Below are 22,520 nucleotides of genomic sequence, written 5' to 3'. Positions count from 1 at the left end.
GAGTGTACACAACTGAAAATTGGTCGCTGAACCTTTCGAGAATCGGCCTAATTTTGTATAGCCTATCAGGATTCCCCTCATAATGACTGCTGTCGCTAAAGTGCAAGAACGACAAAATGTTTTCGAACCGGGTTCGTGCCATTGTTTTCAAAAAAATCGGCCACCCGAAAATAGTGTCCTCTGTCCAGTACATTTTCAAATCTGGTTTTTGAATTATTCCCGTTACAAACATTACTCCTAAAAACTTTTTCATCTCATTTACGTCGACCGGTTTCCACGTCTGAAATATAGAATGTTTAGTGAAAGGACGCGGCGCTGCACTAATAACATGTTCCGCGTAATGGTTTGTCTGATAGCATATATATTCAAGGAAATCGTCATTTAGAAATAAATTGACGAAAGACATAATTTCGTTGCTATCTTTTATCTCAACATTTAATCCTACCCGGCCAGTGAAATTAATTGGAGGCGGGCGATAAGACGGATGCGTATCGGTTATTTGAATGTGCTGATTTTCACTTTGCCCATAGCCTGGTATGTCATCATCAGAATTGCTATCTCTATCACTGAAATCAAAGATGAGTTCATCACCGGAATCATCGTTCAGCAGTATGTCTTCAATTTCCTCACTTCAAATACTGTCTTTGTAACTCGTCATCTTGTCGCGACACTGGCTTGGGTCTGTGTTTACTCAAAGAAAAAAAAAGAAAGAAGGCATTGGAATGTACCCTCTTGTCAGGTAGTCAGGACGAGGGACTGGTCATTTATATGCCATCTATGGTTTTCACCACGAACTACGACTTTGTGCGAATTTTATGCTAAACTCAAACGACGTTTACATCGCGGGGCCTTAAACGCCTAAGTATCTTACCTCGGTGGAACTGATTTTTTTTTCAACATAGTCTCCCTGTAAACTAATGCATTTGGTCCAGCGATGTTCCAATGCCTTGATCCCATCTCGAAAATGAGATTCCTCCAGGCCTGCAAAATACCTCTCCATTTTGGCTGTCAGTTCTTCTCTTGTAGAAAATCTCCATCCACCAAGGAAAATTTTCAGCTTGGGGAATAGATGAAAGTCTGATGGTGCCACATCAGGTGAATAAGGTGGATGTGGCAACAATTCGTACCGCAGTTCATGAAGTTTTGCCATGGCAATAACACTTGTGTGCAGCTGAGCGTTGTCCAGATAAAAGATGACTTTTTTCCTTGCCAAACCAGGCCTTGTTTCGCGTATCCTTTCCTGTAGTTGGTCTAGGAGGTTTGCATAGTACTGCCCTGTAATTGTTTGGCCAGTAGGAAGATAATCTATCAGCAGAATGCCTTTTGCATCCCAGAAAACTGAGGCCATGACCTTTCTGGCCGAACGCACTGCCTTTGCTTTCTTTAGTGGTGGTGAATCAGCATGTTTCCACTGCTTTGACTGCTGTTTTGTCTCTGGGGTATAGTAGTGGACCCAAGTTTCATCTGTAGTCACAAACCAGCGCAAAACATCTTGTTGGTTGCACTGAAAATGGGCCAGACTTTGTTTGGACATTTCCAATCTGGTGTGTTTATTGTCCAATGTCAAGAGCCGCGGCACCCATCTTGCGGATAATTTTTTCATACCCAATTCTACGGTTAAAATATAATATACCATTGAGAAGACATCCCTACAGCTTCAGCAATCTCCCGCACTTTCAGTCGACGATCCTCCATGACCATTTTATGCACTTTTGCGATAAATTCTGGAGTCGTAACACTTTTTGGCCGTCCACTACGCGGATCATCATCCAAGCCCTCCCGACCAAATTTAAACTCGCTGGTCCACTTGGCACAGTTGAAAAAGAAGGAGCAGAGTCCCCCAGTGAGTTCTGAAAATCGGCATGAATTTCCTTTGCTCTCATACCTTTCTTTACAAAGTATTTAATCACTGCTCGAATCTCAGTTTTTCCCATTGTCACAAATCACTACGCGGGAACAACAACAAAGAGTCGTCACTACCACACTCCTGCAGCTAGAGCACTGACGCGCCACATGTTCACTCACAAAGGATGTGTGATTATTGCGCGGGGACCTCGTTGCTCTAGCACTGACATCTAGCGGTGATTCCGAGAACTTTTCAAACCATCCTCGTAAGCTGAGGCTTTTCTGGCTACCTTATCTCATTGATCATCGTCTTTCTGAGTGTGTGTGTTAAGACAGGAGGCAGAACAACAGCCAGGTAATGGCCACCAATACTCTATTTTTCTAGCTGTCTCCACAAACTTATTCAAGGGGAAGGTTTGAATTTCTAACTATGTAACCAACCTTTCCTAAAATGTAAATTTTCGTTCGGCTAATGTAAAATTCCATAAAGTCTTTAACTGTAAATCGGGGATAGAGAGCGCATTACCCTCTCAAGTTATCCTTCAACTTGGTTTGAGGTGACTACAATTTCGTAACTGTTTTTCTTTCTTGTAATGTACTAAATTAACCTTTATTAATAGCTTGGGTTTAGCCCCTGTATCACTGGGCCGAGAGCCCCGTTAGTATTTTATTCATCATTATCTAGGAGTGCAAGTATAAGCCTCCATTCATTTTGTGTTCAGGCCATTAATTTAACCTGTTATTCTTTTTCCACGAAGGCCCAGTAGGTTGGGTACTAGATACCCCTGTGCACTAACTTTTGCTAATTGTTAATTGCGCTTAGAGAGGCCAGAGATTATAAGGTTTTGTAATGTTGCCTTAAGCGGGTTGTTAGAACTTGGTTAATGTCGGAAAGCATGTAGCTCTTTTCTGAAATTCCTGTAATATTGAGGGGTGCCTTTGGAAGGCATTGTTACTGTTGGAGCCAAGTGCTCGTGAACACTGTGTATTGGGAGAAATCTCTCCTTATCTGAAATTTGTAAATCTGGAGCCTGAAGCTCGATATTGCAAATCTGGGGCTTGAAGCCCAAAATTGTTAAATTCCCTTTTCTGGGGTTCTCTATTTTACTATCCAAAGTTGCCATTGTTATTTCACTAAGTGAAAGATTTGGTAAGGTGCAACAATCATGCGAGTTATAAGAAAGTAAAAGGATACGGATATAGAGCATCTTTTCCGTGAAGAACCATTTCTCCAACTCCATATATGGCATTGTTTCGAACTTCTTCACTCTCATCCCTAGATAACTGCAGGAAAAGTGGCAAGAGCCGTGGCACAAATTGGACTATCCTGGGTCCAAGTGGTTCCATGGATTCTGAGAGGGTTCCAACACTAAATGAGCGCTGCGATACTGTACAGTGCTTTTTCTGTTCAGTCATCATTTATATTTTTAAAAGCAAACAACAAAAAACCAGAATTAACATACTTTTAAAATATATTATAGAGTTATAATTTATACGTTTTATCAAAATCACAAAGATAATACTAAAGTATTAAAATGCTTTTAATAAATAAATATAAATTTCATATAAATAATTGTTAAAACAAAACTTACGGTTTTATGGGCGAAGAGAGGCAGTAAGACTGAGAAATATTGTGCAAAATCATCAGGTGTCATTGCCTTCCCTAAATTTGGTACTATATCTCCAGCACACTCAATTAACAACTCGTCTTGCTCTGCTTCTTGATCTTCTGAGGTACCTAAATCATCATCTTCTTTGTCCTGGCATTCAGTCTGAAAATAAAACTTAACAGTTACAAATTTTACAAAAGACTTCCTTATTGCTATCGTCTGACAGAATTATAGAAAGTCAAAGAGTCAGTATATGCTCGAAAGTCAGTGCTGATAAGTGTGAAACCCACAGCACCATGGGGGTGAAGCCGATTCCCGCCCGTGGTGCCCCTGCTAAGGTAGTTGGAATTACATTTCCATTACTGAACTGAACATCAGCACTTGGAGGTCAGACTGTCTCTCGAGATCTCCGGACCAATGGTACACAAACAAATGACAGCTCACAGAAGCTCTTTTCAGAGCCAATCAACCAAACCCTTGGGTCCTGTATTAAGAGTCCTTCAAATTAACATAGAAGGCATGAGTGAATCTAAGGCCGACTATTTGTCCAAACTGTCATTAGAAAATAATATTGAATTAATCTGTGTTCAAGAAACTCATATCTCTGAGTCACAAATGCACTCAAGAGGAAAGATCCATGGTTACAGATTATTGGGAGTTACTTATCATCAATCATACGGTTCTGCGACCTAAGTTTGCAACTCTATCATGGATGCTCATCTAGTCTCTACACACCACGAGAACAACATTTCTAACATTGTGACTCAGGTTAACAGCTTGACGGTTGTGAATACTTATAAACCTCCAGGTATCCCATGGCCTGATAATGTTCTTCCAAACTTTACACATCCTGCTGTCTATGGGTGACTTGAACAGCCATCACACCCAATGGGGATACAAATCAAATGACCTTTGTGGAGAAAAACTTACTGAATGGTCAGACTTGTCCAATATTCAGCTCATCTTCAACTCAAAGGAAACAGGTTCCTTTAAATCAGCAAGGTGGAACACAGAAACTAATCCTGACTTATGTTTTGTGTCCACTGATCACCAGGGATACAGTTTACATACTATTCGTAGAGTGCTCAGAAACTTCCCACACAGTCAGCACCGTCCTGTTCTTTTGGAAATACGCGCTCAGATCCCCATTATTAGATGTCTTCTCTTCCACGGTGGAATTTTGTCAAAGCTAACTGGGACAGTTTCTCTGCTGATCTTGATAGCATAAGATGGATTCTTCCTGTTGTCAACAACTAATGTTAAAGCAATACTTGCCGCTGCAAAAACACACATTCCTAGAGGGGTCAGAAAGGAGTACATACCCAGATGGAATGAAACATGTGAAAAACTCTACAGTGATTTTCAAGAGAATGGAGAAACAGATGTTGCTGATGAACTCATGAACAACTTAGATGAAGCCAGACAGAACAAGTGGACAGAAACTGTGGAGATTATGGATTTCAAACATTCTTGCAGAAAGGCTTGGAGCCTCTTAAAGAAGTTGGGGAGATCACCTCACATTCCACAGCCCAAATCTGCTGTATCACCTTATCAAGTTGTCAAACGGATTGCTGGATTGTCTAAAGTGAAACCCAAGAAAGAACTCAATAGGTTAATAAGAAAAGAACTAACCTTCATGAAAAGACATAATATTGGTTCATCAAATATTTCTGCCCCTGTCACCAAAGAAGAGCTCCTGTCTGCTCTGAAGACAACAAAAAACCGTAAAGCACCTGGTTTTGATGGCATTCACCCTGATTCTTCAAGCAATGTGGGAAGAACACAAGGAAATGGTTGTTATGGTTTTTCTCAAATATTCTGATTACAGGCAAGCTTCCTCCAGAGTTCAAACGAACCAAGAATCTGGCTATTCTGAAACCAGGTAAACCTTTCGATTGTCCTGAAAGTTATCGTCCAATTGCTCTTACGAGTGTTTGTTACAAACTTCTGGAACGGCTCATCTACAATAGAATAAGCCCTCTAATTTTACGATCGCTCCCAGCAGAACAAGCCGGTTTTAGACCTAACCGTAGTTGCGAAGACCAAGTTCTTGCGTTAACAACCCACATTGAAGCAGGTTTTGAAAAACGACTGAAGAGTGGTGCAGTGTTCATAGATCTTACAGCTGCTTATGATTCGGTTTGGAGAGAGGGAGTTGTGTATAAGTTTTTTGAACTTGTTGGATGCAGAGTAATGTCACAACTCATAAACAACATGCTATCAGATAGACTGATCCAGGAAGTTATGGATAACAAACATAGTAAAGTTAAAAAGCTCAACAATGGTCTCCCTCAAGGATCTGTGCTCTCTCCATTGCTGTTTAATATGTACATTGCCGATATACCCCGCACTACATCACGCCAATTTGCTTAAGCGGATGATCTAGCAATAGTTACTCAGCAATCCAATGTGAATGGGATAGAAGCAATTCTGAACAGAGACCTTGTCATTTTGAGCGAGTACTTTGATAACGGGTGTTTGATACCTAGAACCAGCAAAACGGAAACCTGTCTCTTTCACCGTAATAACAGGCAGGCAAACATTACTTTGAATGTTTCCCTCGACAACTCTCCCCTACCACACAAGCCTAACCCCATGTACCTTGGAGTAACTCTTAATCGGACACTATCCTTCAGGAAACATTTAATGAATACCGCTGCTAAACTGAAGACCAGGAAAAATATCATTCAGAAACTTGCAGGTTCTACATGGGGAGCATCAGCATCCACTCTTAGGTCGTCAGCACTGGGACTGGTATACTCTACAGCTGAGTATTGTTCTTCTGTTTGGCTGAATAGCCCTTATGTTAAGAATATTGATGTTGTTCTGAATCAGACGATGCGCATTGTCAGCGGCGCAGTCAGATCTACTCCTCTTTTCTGGTTGCCAGTCTTGAGCCACATAACACCTCCAAGGATTCGCAGACAAAACAACCTAATTCGCGAATTCAGGAAGATAACAATGAACACAAGTCTTCCCATTCATGAAGACATGGTTGTTAGGTATGGACGTCTGAAGTCAAGATCTCCGCCCATTCAGACTGCAAGGGAACTCTTCAATAGGAACTTTAACGGTTCTGATGAATGGCAACTGGAGTGGACCAACTCAGCTCCAGATGAATGGCAGACCCTCTTTAGTCGCCAACACCCACCACCTGGTTTTAATCTCCCCAGAAGAACTTGGGTTCTTCTCAACAGAGTCCATACCAATCATGGACGATGTGGGTCATTGCTGCATATGTGGGGTATGCGCTCCTCCCCTGAGTGTGACTGTGGTGGGAGGAAACAGACCATCTTTCATATTGTCACCGAATGTCCTAGGAGGTCATACTCTGGTCAGCTGAAGGAGTTTGTGTGTGCTTCTGACGGGGTTGTACAATGGGTGGACAGCTTGGATTTAAGTTTATGAACTGTTTTGAGATTGGTTGATTGTTTAAGGTGTTATATTGTTTGTTATATTTTTGAATATGAGTATGTAGAGTTATGTACTAGCCATAAGCTAAATAAATAAATAAACCGCACCATTAGTTTAGAATCTCACACCTGAAAAATTCTAACATGTATTATTTACAGAAGAATGGAAAGACAAGTTGAAACTGAGTTGGGAGAAGATCAGTTTGGCTTCAAAAGAAACGCAAGAACACGTGAAGCAATCCTGACTATACGTCTGATCTTAGAAGATTTAATTAAGAAGGGCAAGCCCACATACATGGCATTTGTAGGTCTAGAAAAGGCATTTGATAATGTTGATTGGACCAAGCTATTTGAGATTCTGAAAGTGATCGGGATCAGGTGCCGAGAAAGAAAAATTATCTACAATCTATATAAAAATCAGTCTGCAGTGATAAGAACTGAGGGCTATGAAAAAGAAGCAGCAATCCAGAAAGGGGTAAGGCAAGGTTGCAGTTTGTCCCCCCTCCTTTTCAATGTTTATACAGAACAGGCAGTAAAGGAAATCAAAGAAGAATTTAGAAAGGGAATCACAATCCAAGGGGAGGAAATCACAACCCTGAGATTTGCCGATGATATTGTTATTTTATCTGAGACTGCAGAAGATCTGAAGAAGTTGCTGAATGATATGGACAGAGTCTTGGTGAAGAGTACCAGATGAAAATAAGTCCAAAACAAAGGTAATGAAGGGCAGTCGTATGAAGTCAGGTGATGTACGAAATATTAGATTAGGAAATGAAGTCTTAAAGGAAGTGGATGAATATTGTTACTTAGGTAGTAAAATAACTAATGATGGCAGAAGTACGCAGGCCGACACAAGCAAGGAAGGCCTTTCTTAAAAAAAGAAATTTACTCACTTCGAACATTGATATAGGATTTAGAAATATGTTTTTGAAGACTTTCGTTTGGAGCGTAGCACTGTATGGAAGTGAAACATGGACGATAACTCACTCAGAAAGAAAGAGAATAGAAGCTTTTGAAATGTGGTTACAGAAGAATGCTGAAGGCAGATGGATAGATCGAATCACGAATGAAGAGATACTGAATTGAATTGGTGAGAGGAAATCGTTGTGGCTAAATTTGACAAGAAGAAGAGATAGAATAATAGGGCACATCTTAAGACATCCAGGACTTGTGCAGTTGGTTTTTGAGGGAAGTTTAGGGGGTAAGAACAGTAGGGGTAGACTAAGAAATGAATATAACAAGCAGATTAGAGCAGATATAGGATGCAGCAGTTATGAAGAAATGAAAAGGTTAGCACAGGATAGGGTGGCATGGGAAGCTGCATCAAACCAGTCTATGGACTGATGACTCAAACAACAAGTTAAGCCCAGAAATATAGATGAGAAAGAAAAGAAAACAATATTCATTCATCTCCCATAAGATTTTATTTTGCAGTCAAAATATGCAATACATTAAAGAACTTGAATTTTAGTTTTGCAATTCAGTTCTGGATTAGCCATTTCCTTCATATCTCAGGATGATAGAAAATTCTATAGCGCGGCAAATAGAAGTACTACTGGTGCGGTGAGCGCTGACTCCACCCACATGTGAGAGATAGCACTGCGACTTCAGAGAGAGACAGCAGTACTAACCAGGGCAGTTCAGTATTGCCAGCCTGCCAGATTCTTAACACAACAGCGCATTGCAAACGAGCCAGAATGCTCGCCTTATGGAACTTTACTCTGTGAATGCTTGTTGTGGAATGTGCACAGTACAATATCTAGCAGCACTGCATGAAACTAACTCCTATTGGTTTGTGCAGCTCAGTGGTGTGGAAGACACACCCATCATGAGAGCTAATAACAGTGGATCTTGCAACAAGTAAGGCTGAGGGGCGAGGGGAGGCCACCAGTTTCACATATTTCACGGGTCTTCGGTTAAAGTTGCCGGGCTGTAATGTGAACTATGCAAAAAAAATTGAATGGATACGCATTCTAGCCCTAGTCATGAAAGTTAAGCTGTATGGCTGAGGATATAATGCTGATCATGTAGAACTCTAAAATTTATGCACCATCTGGCTGGTCAGCAAATGTCTTGGTAAGCTGAAGCCCTTAATGGGCTATATATGTCATAGGTTGGTTTGCTTTGTTTGTGTGGGGATTTTTCTTTTTGGCATTCTTTTACAGAGACCACTATTTTTGACAATACATAATAATGCTAAAATTACAACTAGAGACAGCTCATTATTGTAATCTTTAGCCCCAAAGCAAAAATACAGAGGCTACTATGTTCTAGGCACAAGAATTTTTCCTTGAAACCTTGTTTGCAGTTTTCAAACTGGTGTATTTGGAAGAGAAGTTACTTCGTATTTCATTATCACTAAAATTCTTTGTAATCAACCATTAATACAAAATAAAATGATGAGGGTATAACCACAAGAGTTACAAAGACATATTCTGCATACAGTGAAACCTGCCTAAAGCGGCCATGAGTAGTCCTTCAAGAAAAAAAGGTCTATTAGTTACAGGCAGCTGCTGAATTAAAGTTGTGAAAATTTGGGATCAGGGATAAGCTCTATTTCATCTATGATTAGCAACAGAAGGACATGGAGTATATTAAAAGTAGCATGTACTATGTATTGTGAAGTGACATTTTCTTATTCAGTATTTTATAATAAAATCTTTCAGTGTAGTTTGTTTCGTACTATTTCCACATCTCTTCTTAGCAGCACATGTTCCAGAAGATTCTAAAAGTTTATTCAGATGCGAGACTGAATTCCTGCCATACTTTTCATCTAAAATGTAACACAGTGGTTGTATATTGTGTTAATCGCTTGTATACTGGAACATTTGGCAATTTCATCATGTTTCCCAGCCAAAATTCCTTTCTTGCTTTCAAAAATCGGTTTTCTCCTTCCTTTCAACGTTAAAATAATCACTGACTTATGACACATTGTACCTTACACATTCACCGACTGAGTACAGTACTACAAATTAACTCAATCAGCAAACTGCCAATAAACGTAAGAGTAGCTCACCTATTCAAACATTATTCCAATCAAAAATATTTTTAAATGAGTTAGCACATTGTTGGCTCGCTCAATCATGCTGTCCCATTCATTGTTGTGGGCAATTTGCAAATTCATTATCTAATAGGATATGAAGGAAGACAGTATTTATTCTACCCCAGAAAAGAGAACCCATCGTACTATCTCAATGGCCAGATGTGATTGCAGTGCGTCAGTCACAGGGATGAATATTTTCTTTTTTCTTTTTGCTATTTGCTTTACGTCGCATCGACACAGATAGGTCTTATGGTGACGATGGGATAGGAAAGGCCTAGGAAGTGGAAGGAATTGGCCGTGGCCTTAATTAAGGTATAGTCTCGGCATTTGCCTCGTGTGAAAATGGGAAACCACGGAAAACAGGGATGAACAAAGTAACTTATTTGAAATGGTTATGATCGGCCATTTCATTAAGATCAATTAGCGAAATGTGTTTGGCTGCTGACCGTAATGTCAGTAGACTGCTTAAAGGAGGGGATATTAATACATGCTTTATGAGAAAATTAATTAGTTCCAGAGAAAAATGGTCATTTACTGAGGTGAATGATAAATGGAGGTGGCCAAATAGGCAGGTTTCTCTGTATGTTAATGTCTGTCTACCGTTTAGCACTATTAGCTGCCATACTCAGATGCCCAGGTTTGATTACCAGTACTGCCAGAAATTTAAGAACGGCATGAGGGCTGGTATGTGGTTAAAATGGTACAAAAAAGCTCACCTCCATTGGGGGTGTGCCTGAAAAGAGCTGCACTATTTCAGGATGAGGATACAAGTTTCCCTAGTTACTGTATATTAATGAGAGAACAAGGAAAGTGTGCAAACAATCTGAAGGGTAATATGCAGTAGCATACAACTGGAATGAGATATTGGAGGTTAAAAAAAACAACCTACAAACACTGTCAATCTCTGTGTTAAATGGTATCAAGATCCTACTCATAGGGTTGGTTGATGTATATATTTTAGAGGTCAAGGAAGATATGTAAAAGCACATTCTGACTCAGTGAGAAAAGCAACAGCAATCTACTTAAATACTCCGTTTCTTGGTACGCTCCTTCAATGAAGCCTAAACTATGTACAACACCTGGGTGGAGCTGTTTGGCATCTGACCAGACTTTGGACTCCCGTGGATTTTCCGAGGGATCAGTGTCTACCATAAATTTCCTAAATCTTAAAACCTTGTTTTATACATTTATTTATATAGCACTGAACTCACAGTTTCAATTTATTTGCAACCTTTTAAATGCCACCATGTGCAGGAAACAGCTCGCTTATTTCTCTTCTACTTTTCCAGCAGAATCATTCTTTAAGAATCTATAGCAGTCAATAAACTATCAGTCTTGCAATGCATGAAATCAATCACTAAGTACTGTATAAAACACAATTATGATCACAATTGTGATTTTAGGAAAGTTGTTATCCTAGACTAATGAATCTGGTCATAGGGTACAGTATTGGTAACGTGTAAGTTACATCACTGAGTGTCATTTTGTGGTTCAACGAAGCAAGGATATGATGTGAAGAATCTCACTGTATATAGAAAACTCAATAAAAATCAAAAGTGTCAATAATACAAAAATTGATAATGTATTACATTACTATCGCAGCATTCATAGTGGAGGTAATCACAAGCATGGAACTATGGACACTCCTGGTGCTTCCCACCTTTTGCTGCCTCTGTTGTTGTTGTTGTTAAATGGTTCAAAATTGATGTGGAGGTAGCATAAGTGATTATTATTATTATTATTATTATTATTATTATTATTATTATTATTATTATTATTATTATTATACAAGTAGAAAAGCCTGTTGCCAATTTAGTACAAAGGGCTATAGAAATATATGATTCCACTAATTATGTTGAAACCTGAAATTAGTTACTAAATATGGAAGTTTCTGCAGGAATTCAGACTTCCCTCCAAGAGCAAAGGGACATGGACCATCAAACTTGCCCACTCCCATCCTTCTAGTATTGCCCCATATTTTTTAGTTTATGAATTTAAAGAAGTTTCATTTTTAATTTATTTCTTCTGTATTTTTAAAATTTTGTTTCAGTGTTTCTTCTTTATTATAAACGATAACATGGCTCAACATAGGTTGCAAATGTCATTAATGCTGAAGTCTTTCCTTGTATACCACATCTTTTGTGAATATTTTGTAACAATTCTCAACTGGTTTTCTCTGGTCAGGCCCTTGTACAATTTTAACTTTGACAGTGTCATGGTGTCACACCCTGGGCAATGCCACATACAGCTGACCGCAGCTGAATACAGGTTCTTTTAGAAAATTACCCATTTTCTAATGTTTGACCTTGCGACATGTTAATATTAAGGTACAGCCCCAGCATTTGCCTGGTGTGAAAATGGGAAACCACGGAAAACCATTTTCAGGGCTGCCGCCAGTGGGATTCGAACCCCCATCTCCCAGATGCAAGCTCACAGCCGCGCACCCCTAACCGCACGGCCAACTTGCCTGGAGTTAATAGTCATGACAAATGCAAGATTAATTGGGAATTGTCATTGTTTTAAAGTAAAGGGTAGGTCAGTGTCGGTAGGCCAAGTTGCATAATGGAAACAATAATGCCGGACGACTAACCTGGTCAATACCTCAGCAAAAATTACATTTGGCTTGAGGATTTTTATTATAAGCTTTGTTCCATTACACAACCCTGCTTCAGTATTCATATTTCTGAAGAGTACGACAATAGCTCCTGCTTTCAACTGCAGCTTATGAAGTAGCATTAAGGACGGGCACAGATTATTGAGAAACTCGACTGGATAGTACAGTTCTGCAATATCTCCACTGTCAGAATCAATGGAATAAGAACTTAAGTAAAACGTATTCACTCACGTATTAGACCCCACTTTTTTCCACTTTTACAGAAAAAAAAAAAAAAGTAGGGGGTTCCAATATGCAATAACCTCAAATTTTGTGCAGTGAACGCGTGAGTTATAGGCTATAAAGAGCTACGCTATTCTTTAACAAACTTGTGAATGTATTTGAGTTATACTGGCTATTTTCGTTGCAAGGCAGTATTTCTAAATGTAAGAAGACAATAAATGGTGAACACGACTTTTTGGTCTACATATAACGTAAATATAGATAGTTTTATTTACTTCACGTCATTCGTTTCAACTCATTAATTCCTCTGATGAGGTTGACGTCAGGAAGGGCATACAGTCGTAAAAAAAACTCGCCACGATGATTCATCTCACTTCATACTCAAACCCATAGAGAAAAGAGATAAGGGTATCGTATTATCAAATTATGCAACTTTGATACAAAAGAACTTAACAGAAAGTTGTTTATCTCTGTCAGTTGAGTAGTAGGCCTACCACATAGCAAATCTGAGTAAACATCATCACTGCTTTCATTTGAATTATCATCTTGTGCCGCCAACTTCCCTGCTACCGGCATGTCGTCATCCTCACTGCCATCACGTCAGCCGTGTCAGCCATGCACTGCAATCGAGAGCATTCAAGGTTCCGTCTTTCTGAAACTTTAAAAAACAGTTTCGTTCCTGACTATAGAGTTCAAAGATTGTGAATCTATTCCCAAATGGTTTCTGGAGATGGTCTCTGATATTCCAAGTTGGTGTATGTGTATCAGAAGCCTCTCCCAGAGTCCTGCAGAGAGGCCCAGCCCATGAGCTGCTTCAGCAGTAGGCTGCAATGGGCTTTGAAAGGCTCAAACAAAAGAAGCCTGTGACGTCACCGCACGGGCCGGTCTAGGCGAGCACTATGTCATTCATACGCGGTGAGCCAAGGACAGCACTGTGGTAGTTCTATGGGCTGACTGCTTCAATGTGTACAGTGTACTGTGTGTCAGCGGAGTGTGTTGCATTACAGTCGAGTGGAGCTGATCAAATTTTCTGTGGTTTTCAGTTTGACTTCTCTGTCTACCCTGTTATCAGAAACGAATGTGGACTGTAGTTCCAAAAGAAAGGAAACCGTGGCAAAAAATCGTGTAGTAAAAAAAAAAAAAAAAAAAAAAAAAAAAAGGAACAAACAAACTAAAAACCACACAATACAAAACTTCTGAACCTCATCCTAAACTTAAAAGTCGTATTTGGTTGGTATTCAAGCCTGCAGTTGACGGTGATGGGAAAGACGTTAATTTTGTGTGCTGTACGCTCTGCAGTGAACTTTATGTACACACTAGCAGTTACCCGCGGCTTCTCGCGTGGATTTCATAATTTGATAAAAGTACTGTACTAAGACATTATCTGAAAATCCCTGAAGTATAAAACCTCACTGAAAAATTGAGTTTCATTAACCCCAAAAACTCTTTGTAAACCAAGTGTGTGGTATTGCCTTTTGGGGCTGAGATGACCATGTGACATAGAACTGTACACGTGAGAACGTCTTCTCTCAAGTAAAAAAAAAAGTTCCTTTATTTTTAAAGGAGATTACAAATACATATTTCCACATCTGTAACATCTTCAGGTTTTGAGATATATGTATCCACATAAAAAGAATTCAACCCCTTTATCAGCCCTTCCTCCGCCCCCACCTACGTGGATTTCCCGAAAACAAAAAAGAGTGACATTCCAAGTACCAAGTTCCATGTCTGTAATATGTAAAGTTTTTGACATACACTGTAGGTAAACCGGTACTCATTTTAAAAATTCACCTGCTTTTTCAATTCTTTTCAGTCCCTTAAGTGGTTTTTCCGGGGAAAAAATACGTTTTTATTGATAAAGGAGCTGCCAATACCAATTATCACGACTGTAACATCTTCAGTTCTTGAGATATTTGTATCCACATGAAAAGAATTCAACACCTATTTCGACGCTCCTCCGCCCCCCCACTCCAAAGTTAATTTTACCCCCAAAAATGACTGTTTTTTTAAATTTTAAAGGTGATTTCAAATACCCATTTTCACGTCTGCAACATATTTAGGTTTATTAGATATAAGTATCCTCATACAAATAATTCAACTAATATTTTTCAGTCCTTTCATCCCCCCTTAAGTGGATTTTCCAAAACCAAAAGAATACGCATTTCTTTCTTCTTAAAGGAGACTCTAAATACCAATTTTATCGTCTGTAACAACTTCAGTTTTTGAGATATCAGTACCCTAATGAAATTAATTCAACCCCCTTTTCAGTCCCCCCCCCCCCCCCACGTTAAGTAGTTTTTCAAAAAACAAAATACCTGTTTTTTAAATTTTTATAATATTAAAAATATCTATTTTCACATCTGTAACGTGTTAAGTGTTTGAGATATACTGTAGATATGCTCATCTTAAGAATTTTCGCCTGCCCACATTTCAGTCTCCCCCCCCCCCCTCCTTCCTTAAGTGTCTTTTCCAAAAGCAAAATAATACGTCTCTTTATTTTTAAAAGAGATGATAAATACCACTTCATGTCTGTAACATGTTAAGTTTTCGAGATATATTGTACATATGCTCAGGGATTGTGTGTACAAATTTTGGTTGGCAGCTATGCCCAAACGTACACGCATAATCTCGCTGCTGTAAAATCCTGGAGCTGGCGTTGCCATGGTTACGGCAGTTCATTTCCTTATCCGATTCCGAGAGCAGGGGTAGTGTAGCGCCAATATCTCCATAACGGTCGGTTTTAGGGCCTTAAAACATGGTTTTCGGGCCCATAGGGCTTATAATACCAATCTATATCATCTGATGGACAAGCAGGTATCAATTTTTGATAACGAGACAAAGTGTCTCATAGTGCATTGGCACTGCCGGTGGCTACAATTAGCTTACGCAGTGGCCTCCACGGTATGCACTAGCTCGCGTCTTGGTAGGTGTGCTAGGTACCAACTGATGAGCCCAGCCTAGCATACGAGGGCGAAACGCTGGCAACCAGGAATGAGTTAGCTGGAAAATTTATAATGTCCAATAACGGACCTTTTATATTGGTATTATAAATTTACTCATTCGGAACAAATATTTCAGATTCCCTATGGGAATCAACATCTATATCACCCATAGGGCTCACCGAGATTTGTTCTTTGGGTCAAGGGGCTTAAGGGGCTTAAAATGAGCTTAGTCTCGTCCTTGCATGACAAATTCGATATTTCGCCTATATTAGCCTATTATTTTTATATCTCCCCCGTCTCCCCCCACCTTGAATTGTTTCGAAAATAAAAAACAGCCCGTGTCTCTCAGGGATAATGTATATTTACAATAGTAAAAGGATTTTTAGAATCGGTCCAGTAGTTTCTGAGATTACCCTCCAGATATACACAAACTAACACTATTCGTGCTCTCTCTTTATTATATTAGTATAGATTAGAGGAGTCGGACTGATTTTGTCGTTTTATGATTAGATATAGAACTTACGATGAACGACTGTGCTTGAATGACGAGCATTCTAATGTTTCCGTGTCATTAGACTCCACGACTATGCCACAACCTGCCAAAGTAATGAAGTTTTCTTTGTGGATTGACGTTCATGATGCTCCTATTCCAACAGATGAGCTGGAAAGATATTTAAAGCAAAATTGTAGAATGGAAGAAGATGGATATAGCGTCCTATCGGAGAACAAACGGACAAAACTATTCAAAATTTCACCAGATCAGTAAGAAAGTAATATGTATGCAAGCATCAAGTTCAGCTTCAGAGAGAAATTTCAGTTCAGCGGGCTTCATTCTCTTCTACAACCGGACAATTGCTGACGCTCTTATTTTCATTCACAGTAATCCATTCCACCACCATTAACAATGACCAATAAACTACGCACACTAAGAAAAAGCTATGTTCAGGTTTGTTTTTATTGTTGGCATATTGCACGTCATTTCTGTTTGTATTTTATTTTGAGGTAAACGCGAATGAAGTCCTATGAATATGCTTCTTGTTATTTAGATTCATTTTCAGTTAACTTGGTCTCAATTGCAAACGAATATTAGTTTATAATAAAGTTTCTGTTTGTTTTCAATTATTATTATTGTTATTATTACAGTGCAAGAGAAATCTCTACTGTTTAATTTCCAAATGCAATTAGCCTACTTTAAAATATGTTATTAGCGCATGGGAATTCGTAGAGTGAATGATCCGAATAGTAGTGTGACGTGAACATTTCATTGTGCACAGCGCACGTTCTTGTGGAGAAGTACTCAAGGTTATTCTACTGAGCCCGTCCAGTGCGGTGGACTGCGGTGGGCCGTATGAGCCCAGTGCTGTGGGCCAGTACGCTGCCGCGTCAGAAGAAAACAGCACTGCACAGGCTGGGCTGCCGGAGTCCGTGGGTTTGAAGTGTTGAGCGGTGGGTCTGGCTGCAGGACTTTGGCCTCTCCTTCCGAATAAAATCATGCTGTAGAAAGTGTGCCAAACTACCAGCTGATAACTAGCGTATGTTACGAGTTATACTTCCAAATGTAATGCATAGTGACTGGAAGCATTCTTTGGATAACTGTGGTTGTTGAAAATAGAACCTTATTTTTAAGTATATTTCATGCTTGTTCACTACATTTCACATCAGGATTTACATAAACAGCTGTAAATGAGATAAGAGAGACCACATTGTTTAGGTTAGGTACGATATAGCTCGGAAAGCACCAGAAGTTCCACGCTGAAAAGAATAAATATAAATAATAGGAAATTTTGCCGCTTTGATGGATATCTACAGGTGTGGTGGTAATGCGATTTATTATCATGTTTAATTTCATACGTTTTGTTGTCTCCATTTTTTTTTATTAACACACAGTAGGTTTTGTTTGGCATCTCCGAATATCGTTAGAAGTAAGTGGGGATGTAAAATCAATATTATTATTAATATCATCACTATTATTATGAGTTACATTGATGAGTAAAAAATTATATGACTGGATTGTTTTTATCACATTTTATACTTATTTCTCTCCAAAAAATACCTATACTGGCCCGAGTTACGAGATATTAAACAATCACATTTGTAATGATCTCGTCTGCTATATAAATAGCAACAATCATGAATATTTCTTAAGTAACGTACACTCGTTTCCTCATCTTGACGTGGTGCAGCTCCTTTTAGACACACCCCCAGTGGATGGGAGTTGCATGTACCATTTTTACCGCATATCAATCTTCTTGCCATTCGTAAATCTCTGCCAGTGCGGTACTGGAAATCAAACTCAGGCTCCCAAGAACGGCAGCTAACTGTGCTAACCATTATGCTGGCGGACATTCTTAACTACAAAACACATAGACATATAGCACGAATGATGCGTGCTTGCAATGCGCGGGTCAGATACAAAACTATTCACCTATCTGCGTGACGTCATCACAGCTGCAGTAGGCCTAATCTACAGAAGTGCACATTTCTCAAGTACGAAATGCAGATGTACCGCAAGACTTTGATCCAGGTTTTCATTGCATGGGTCGTATGGATGAAACTATTCACAAATTTGCATGATGTCATCAGAGTTGCAGTAGGGGTTGTACCCACTTCAAAGCGGGGTGTCTTGTATGCAAGATTTATTTTTTCATTGTCTTCGTCTCGAAAAACCACGGGGAACTAATACGTGAGGGGGTCTAATACATGAGTAAATACAGTATTTTTGTTGTTTCCTCTATAAGACTATGAACATTGTCACGTACATCAACATCATTATTCATGTGTCTTATGGGCTCGGGGTCATCTGAAAAATCACTATCACAAAACTGTAACGGAAGTATAACCTAGCAACCACGCAGGCTGTGATGTAAAGTATGGATGGATGATCATGCAAAATTATCTATGCTGTTTTTTCGTGAGAGTTTAATCCTTGTATGTATGTATGTTGGGTATTCAGCCCAACGGCTGGTTGGATCCTCAATAAGTTCACCATTAGTTGTCATAGATGGCCTAGGTGTCAATGAAGAAGCGTAGTAGGGAAATGAGGAGTGAGGTAGTTTCCTGTTGCTTTCCTCACTGAGCCAGAAGTTGCTATTGCACATCAGTCTGCCAAGCCCACCAAAATGCGTTCACCAACCGAACCTATGAGCAACATTTTCACACCATTCATAGCAGGGACTGGCTGCATAAGGAATGGCATTACTAACGTCCCTCATACCTCAGCCACTTTCATATTGTCAAAGCTACGTATAAGACTGAGACAGGTAAATGAAAGTAACAATTTTATTCTAGCCCATACCAGAAGACATAGTGCACTGTAAACACTACATCTTGCCAGCAAAGGCATGTCCTTATGTTAAAAAAAAAAAAGTGGAGCGTCTTGTCCTCGCATGAGGGCATAGACATTGTTAGTTCTTTGGATGAGCAACCATTGCACTCTCTTGACTGTATGCAAGCACTAAGAAAAATAGCATGTCACATTAATTTTTATTTTATTACTTTTAAAGAATATGGAAAAGTATAAAATAAAATATATTTATCATATACATATATGTACATTTGTATTTGTTTATGAAAGATTGATCGACTAAGGAGAAATGAGGGCACAAGGTGTGGTGTAATACGGGAAATCTCTTTGCTATGCAGGGAAGCCCCAGTGTGAAGGTAAAGTGTCACATCCTGCACTGGCAGTCAGTGAGTCGGTATTCAGCGTGAAAGAAATAGAGAAAGAGGTAGGATCATCATATATAGTGAAGCATGTAAGAGGAAAACCGCTCAGAAGTGGTTATAGGCAGTGCATTGTGACTGCTCAATAAATTAAGTGAATAGAATCCAGATTTAGCAGTAAAAGAGGTAGAGAAAACAAGTGCAGCACTGTGCCACCTCCGCCTGTAAGGTGCAGATACAGTTTAAAAAGACAGGCAAATTGACCACCACAGTTAATTGGAAGGACTGCATTCGACTTACCACAGAAGAAGAAGCTGGCAGCAGGAGAGCCTAGCAGATGACGTTATGGAAAGGTTTATCATCACTAATAGCAGCCAGAGCAGTTCGATTCATCACACAGTGACAGTAATGAGATTGAAAGGCATACCCTGTGTGATATGGGAGGAATTGAGCCTCTTCAGGATGACTTGAGGAAGGTAAACATATGTTCATAGAATTCTTACTTATGTTATGACTGCAACTGCCTGTATTTCTTGTCTTTTCGATAGATGTTGTTATATGAGTGTACCAGAGGCATTTGAGTCAGGCGTCCAAAGATAAATCTTCCTACATGTGCAATTTTGTGCTGTTGCCTGTGGTTTTTTAATATTCCAAAATAAATAACATAATTATTTCTCATACTTCAGCAGAAGATATCCCTGCAAACTCCTCTGTTTAGTTTCAAACAGCTCAAAAACTGATCCTCGTCTACCTTAGGTATTGTACACAAATATGTTTCAAATCTTCACACTGCTGTCGTATGTGATGCCTAGTATTGTGCATCCAAATACGAGACATTGACGGGGTGGAGCGCCATACTACACGCACAACAAATCACAATTCTTCCTTTGGCAGAGGCATGCAAGTACAATGTTTACAACATCATCATCTGGAGCAGTTTCCAACCACAGGATGGGTCTGCTCGGAACATAAGCCTCTCTATCATTTTCTGTCCATCCACCACTTCTCTTCTGTCAATGTCGTCCAGTTCACTCCTCTTGCCTCAGTGCTCTTCTTTTCACCTTTCAGCCATATGTCCCTCTGTCTTCCTCTAGATCTCCTTCCCTTCAACTCCATTTCTAACATCTATTTCAGTATCCTCTCTTCTCCCATTCTCTTAACATGTCCATACCACTGCAGCCTTGATTTTTCTACCTTTGCCTGTAGGGGTACCTCATTTACCATATCCTGAACTCTCTCATTTCTTACTTTGTCCATTCTTGTTAAACCTACTCGACACCTTTGAAATTTCATTTCCACTGCTTGTATTCTACTTTTATCCCTCCCCTTCATCACCAACGTTTCTGATCCATATGTCACAATTGGCAAAAAATAAGTTTTGCAAATAATTCCTTTACATCTCTGTGGTACATCCCTGTTCTGCATCAATCCTCCCACACTCTTAAAGAATTCATTTGCACACCTTGTTCTTCCAATGATTTCCACTCTCTTTCCTCCATTTTCTTCAGTTACACTTCCCAGATATTTTAAAGCCTAACTGCTCCCCTCCTAATGTCATGCCATTATACGCTAGGTTCTTGTTTCGTGTCATTACCAGCACTTCACTCTTTTGGGCTGAGAACTTACACAACTTTCTCCCATACATTTAGCTGTTCCTGCACTTTACAATGTTTACATCAGGATTGAAGTATCATGAAAAACAGCATAGCAACCGTGCAGACTAGCAATACAAAATGTGTGGTTTGCTTGATGTATCTTCGAGAGAGTTGGTTCTAGGGCCTTAAAATCAAGCTTCGTCCAGTCCTTCTGTGACAAATTTGATATTTGGCTATATTAACCTATGCCCAAATGCCAAAGGGCTGATTTCACCCCCAAATGAAACACATTTATTTTCCCTTTCACCTGTGACAAATTACAGGCCTCTAGCTTCGTGGGAAGTGTTAAAATGAGTGATGAGGGGAATAAAAAAGTGAGATCTTGGGGGCTACGTTAGCCTTTTATATATAATAAGGATACACTATGGATTACTGAGATTACTATGTTTAAAGTTCAGCAATGTCTCAAGCTCTGAAACCCTCTACAAAAGTCTGTTCTTTTGGTAAATAAATAATAGCAATATAGAAGGAATATAACACTCAATCAACTAAAAGCCATTATCCATGAACAAGGAAAACAGCAATAACTGATTCCTTTCATAAGATTCTCTTTCATTCCCAACAATAATAGTCTGAAATGTGCTAGACTTATGAAGAAGAAACCATACTGCATTCTGATCCACAAATAAAAATACACAAAAACTCTAAATCTTTAACTTTAACATTATAATAGATTTATTAGGTACCTTATATGTCATGACATCCTTGACACAATTAATAATAGCATCACGATGTCCTTCACCTTCAAGTACTGCCGACTTCACATCCTTCAGTAGTCCAGAATAGGCATCCAGTGCTGCCATCACAACACCACGCTCTTCATCCATGCGAATCAGTTCAGCACACTTAGGAATGAAGACAGATAGCGCCTTGGCAAGAGCTACATACAAACATAAGAGACACATTCACAAAATTTTGTGTTTCACTTAACATTTACTTCAGTAAAGCTTCCGCACCCGCTGGGCGCTAGATAGGTTAGACATCCAACATGGCGCAACACAGATGACATCATTAATAAGGGTTGCCAATGATGGAGAATTAAGAGAAGAGAAGATCACTGGTCTGAATAGGTCAGAATATTGGTATGGACCATTGATCTGGAGTAGTTAGGATATGGTCTGGACAAAACCATTGTTCTGGAAAGGTTAGGATATGGTCTGGGCAAGACTATTGGTTCGGAGGCAAGCAAAGGGGGTCTGGGAGCACAAGCTCCTTTCAGGTTAGAGCAGCCAAGTGGCCCACAGGCCTCTAAAATCCCATGACAAGATCAAGGGTCTGGACAGAACTACAGGTCTGTAATCACATCCCTGGCATCCTGCACAACTACGACAATTTCCAAATTCACAGTTCTCTTATATTTTACTGAATGTAACAGCCCTGTGCCTAGATACGATGTAAGCTCCATTGGAGACAATAAAAAACTTGGCCAGCTAATAGGAACACAGCAAATGGCCGCATTTTGCTGAGTTACACAGTATCGGTTTTAGTTCTTCTTCTTCTTCTTCTTCTTCTT

At 39.5% G+C, this 22,520-nt stretch overlaps 1 protein-coding gene across 1 annotated transcript in view; it reads right to left on the bottom strand.

Moving 5' to 3' along the window:
* Nucleotides 1–22,520, bottom strand: part of LOC136873685 (importin-4) — a 218,501-nt gene that overhangs the window by 35,114 nt on the left and 160,867 nt on the right. Inside the window, exons 14-16 of the mRNA XM_067146801.2 lie at nucleotides 21,694–21,887; nucleotides 3,438–3,617; nucleotides 3,041–3,249 (exon numbers count right to left, since the gene is read on the bottom strand). Of these exons, the coding sequence (XP_067002902.2) occupies nucleotides 3,041–3,249; nucleotides 3,438–3,617; nucleotides 21,694–21,887 (583 nt within the window). The remainder of the gene's footprint in view (nucleotides 1–3,040; nucleotides 3,250–3,437; nucleotides 3,618–21,693; nucleotides 21,888–22,520) is intronic.

The sequence above is a fragment of the Anabrus simplex genome, chromosome 5 (assembly GCF_040414725.1).
Source record: "Anabrus simplex isolate iqAnaSimp1 chromosome 5, ASM4041472v1, whole genome shotgun sequence".
Classification (NCBI taxonomy): Eukaryota; Metazoa; Arthropoda; class Insecta; order Orthoptera; family Tettigoniidae; genus Anabrus; species Anabrus simplex.
The sequence above is the reverse complement of the archived record's forward strand: the minus strand, read 5'-3'. Positions and strand labels throughout refer to the sequence as shown.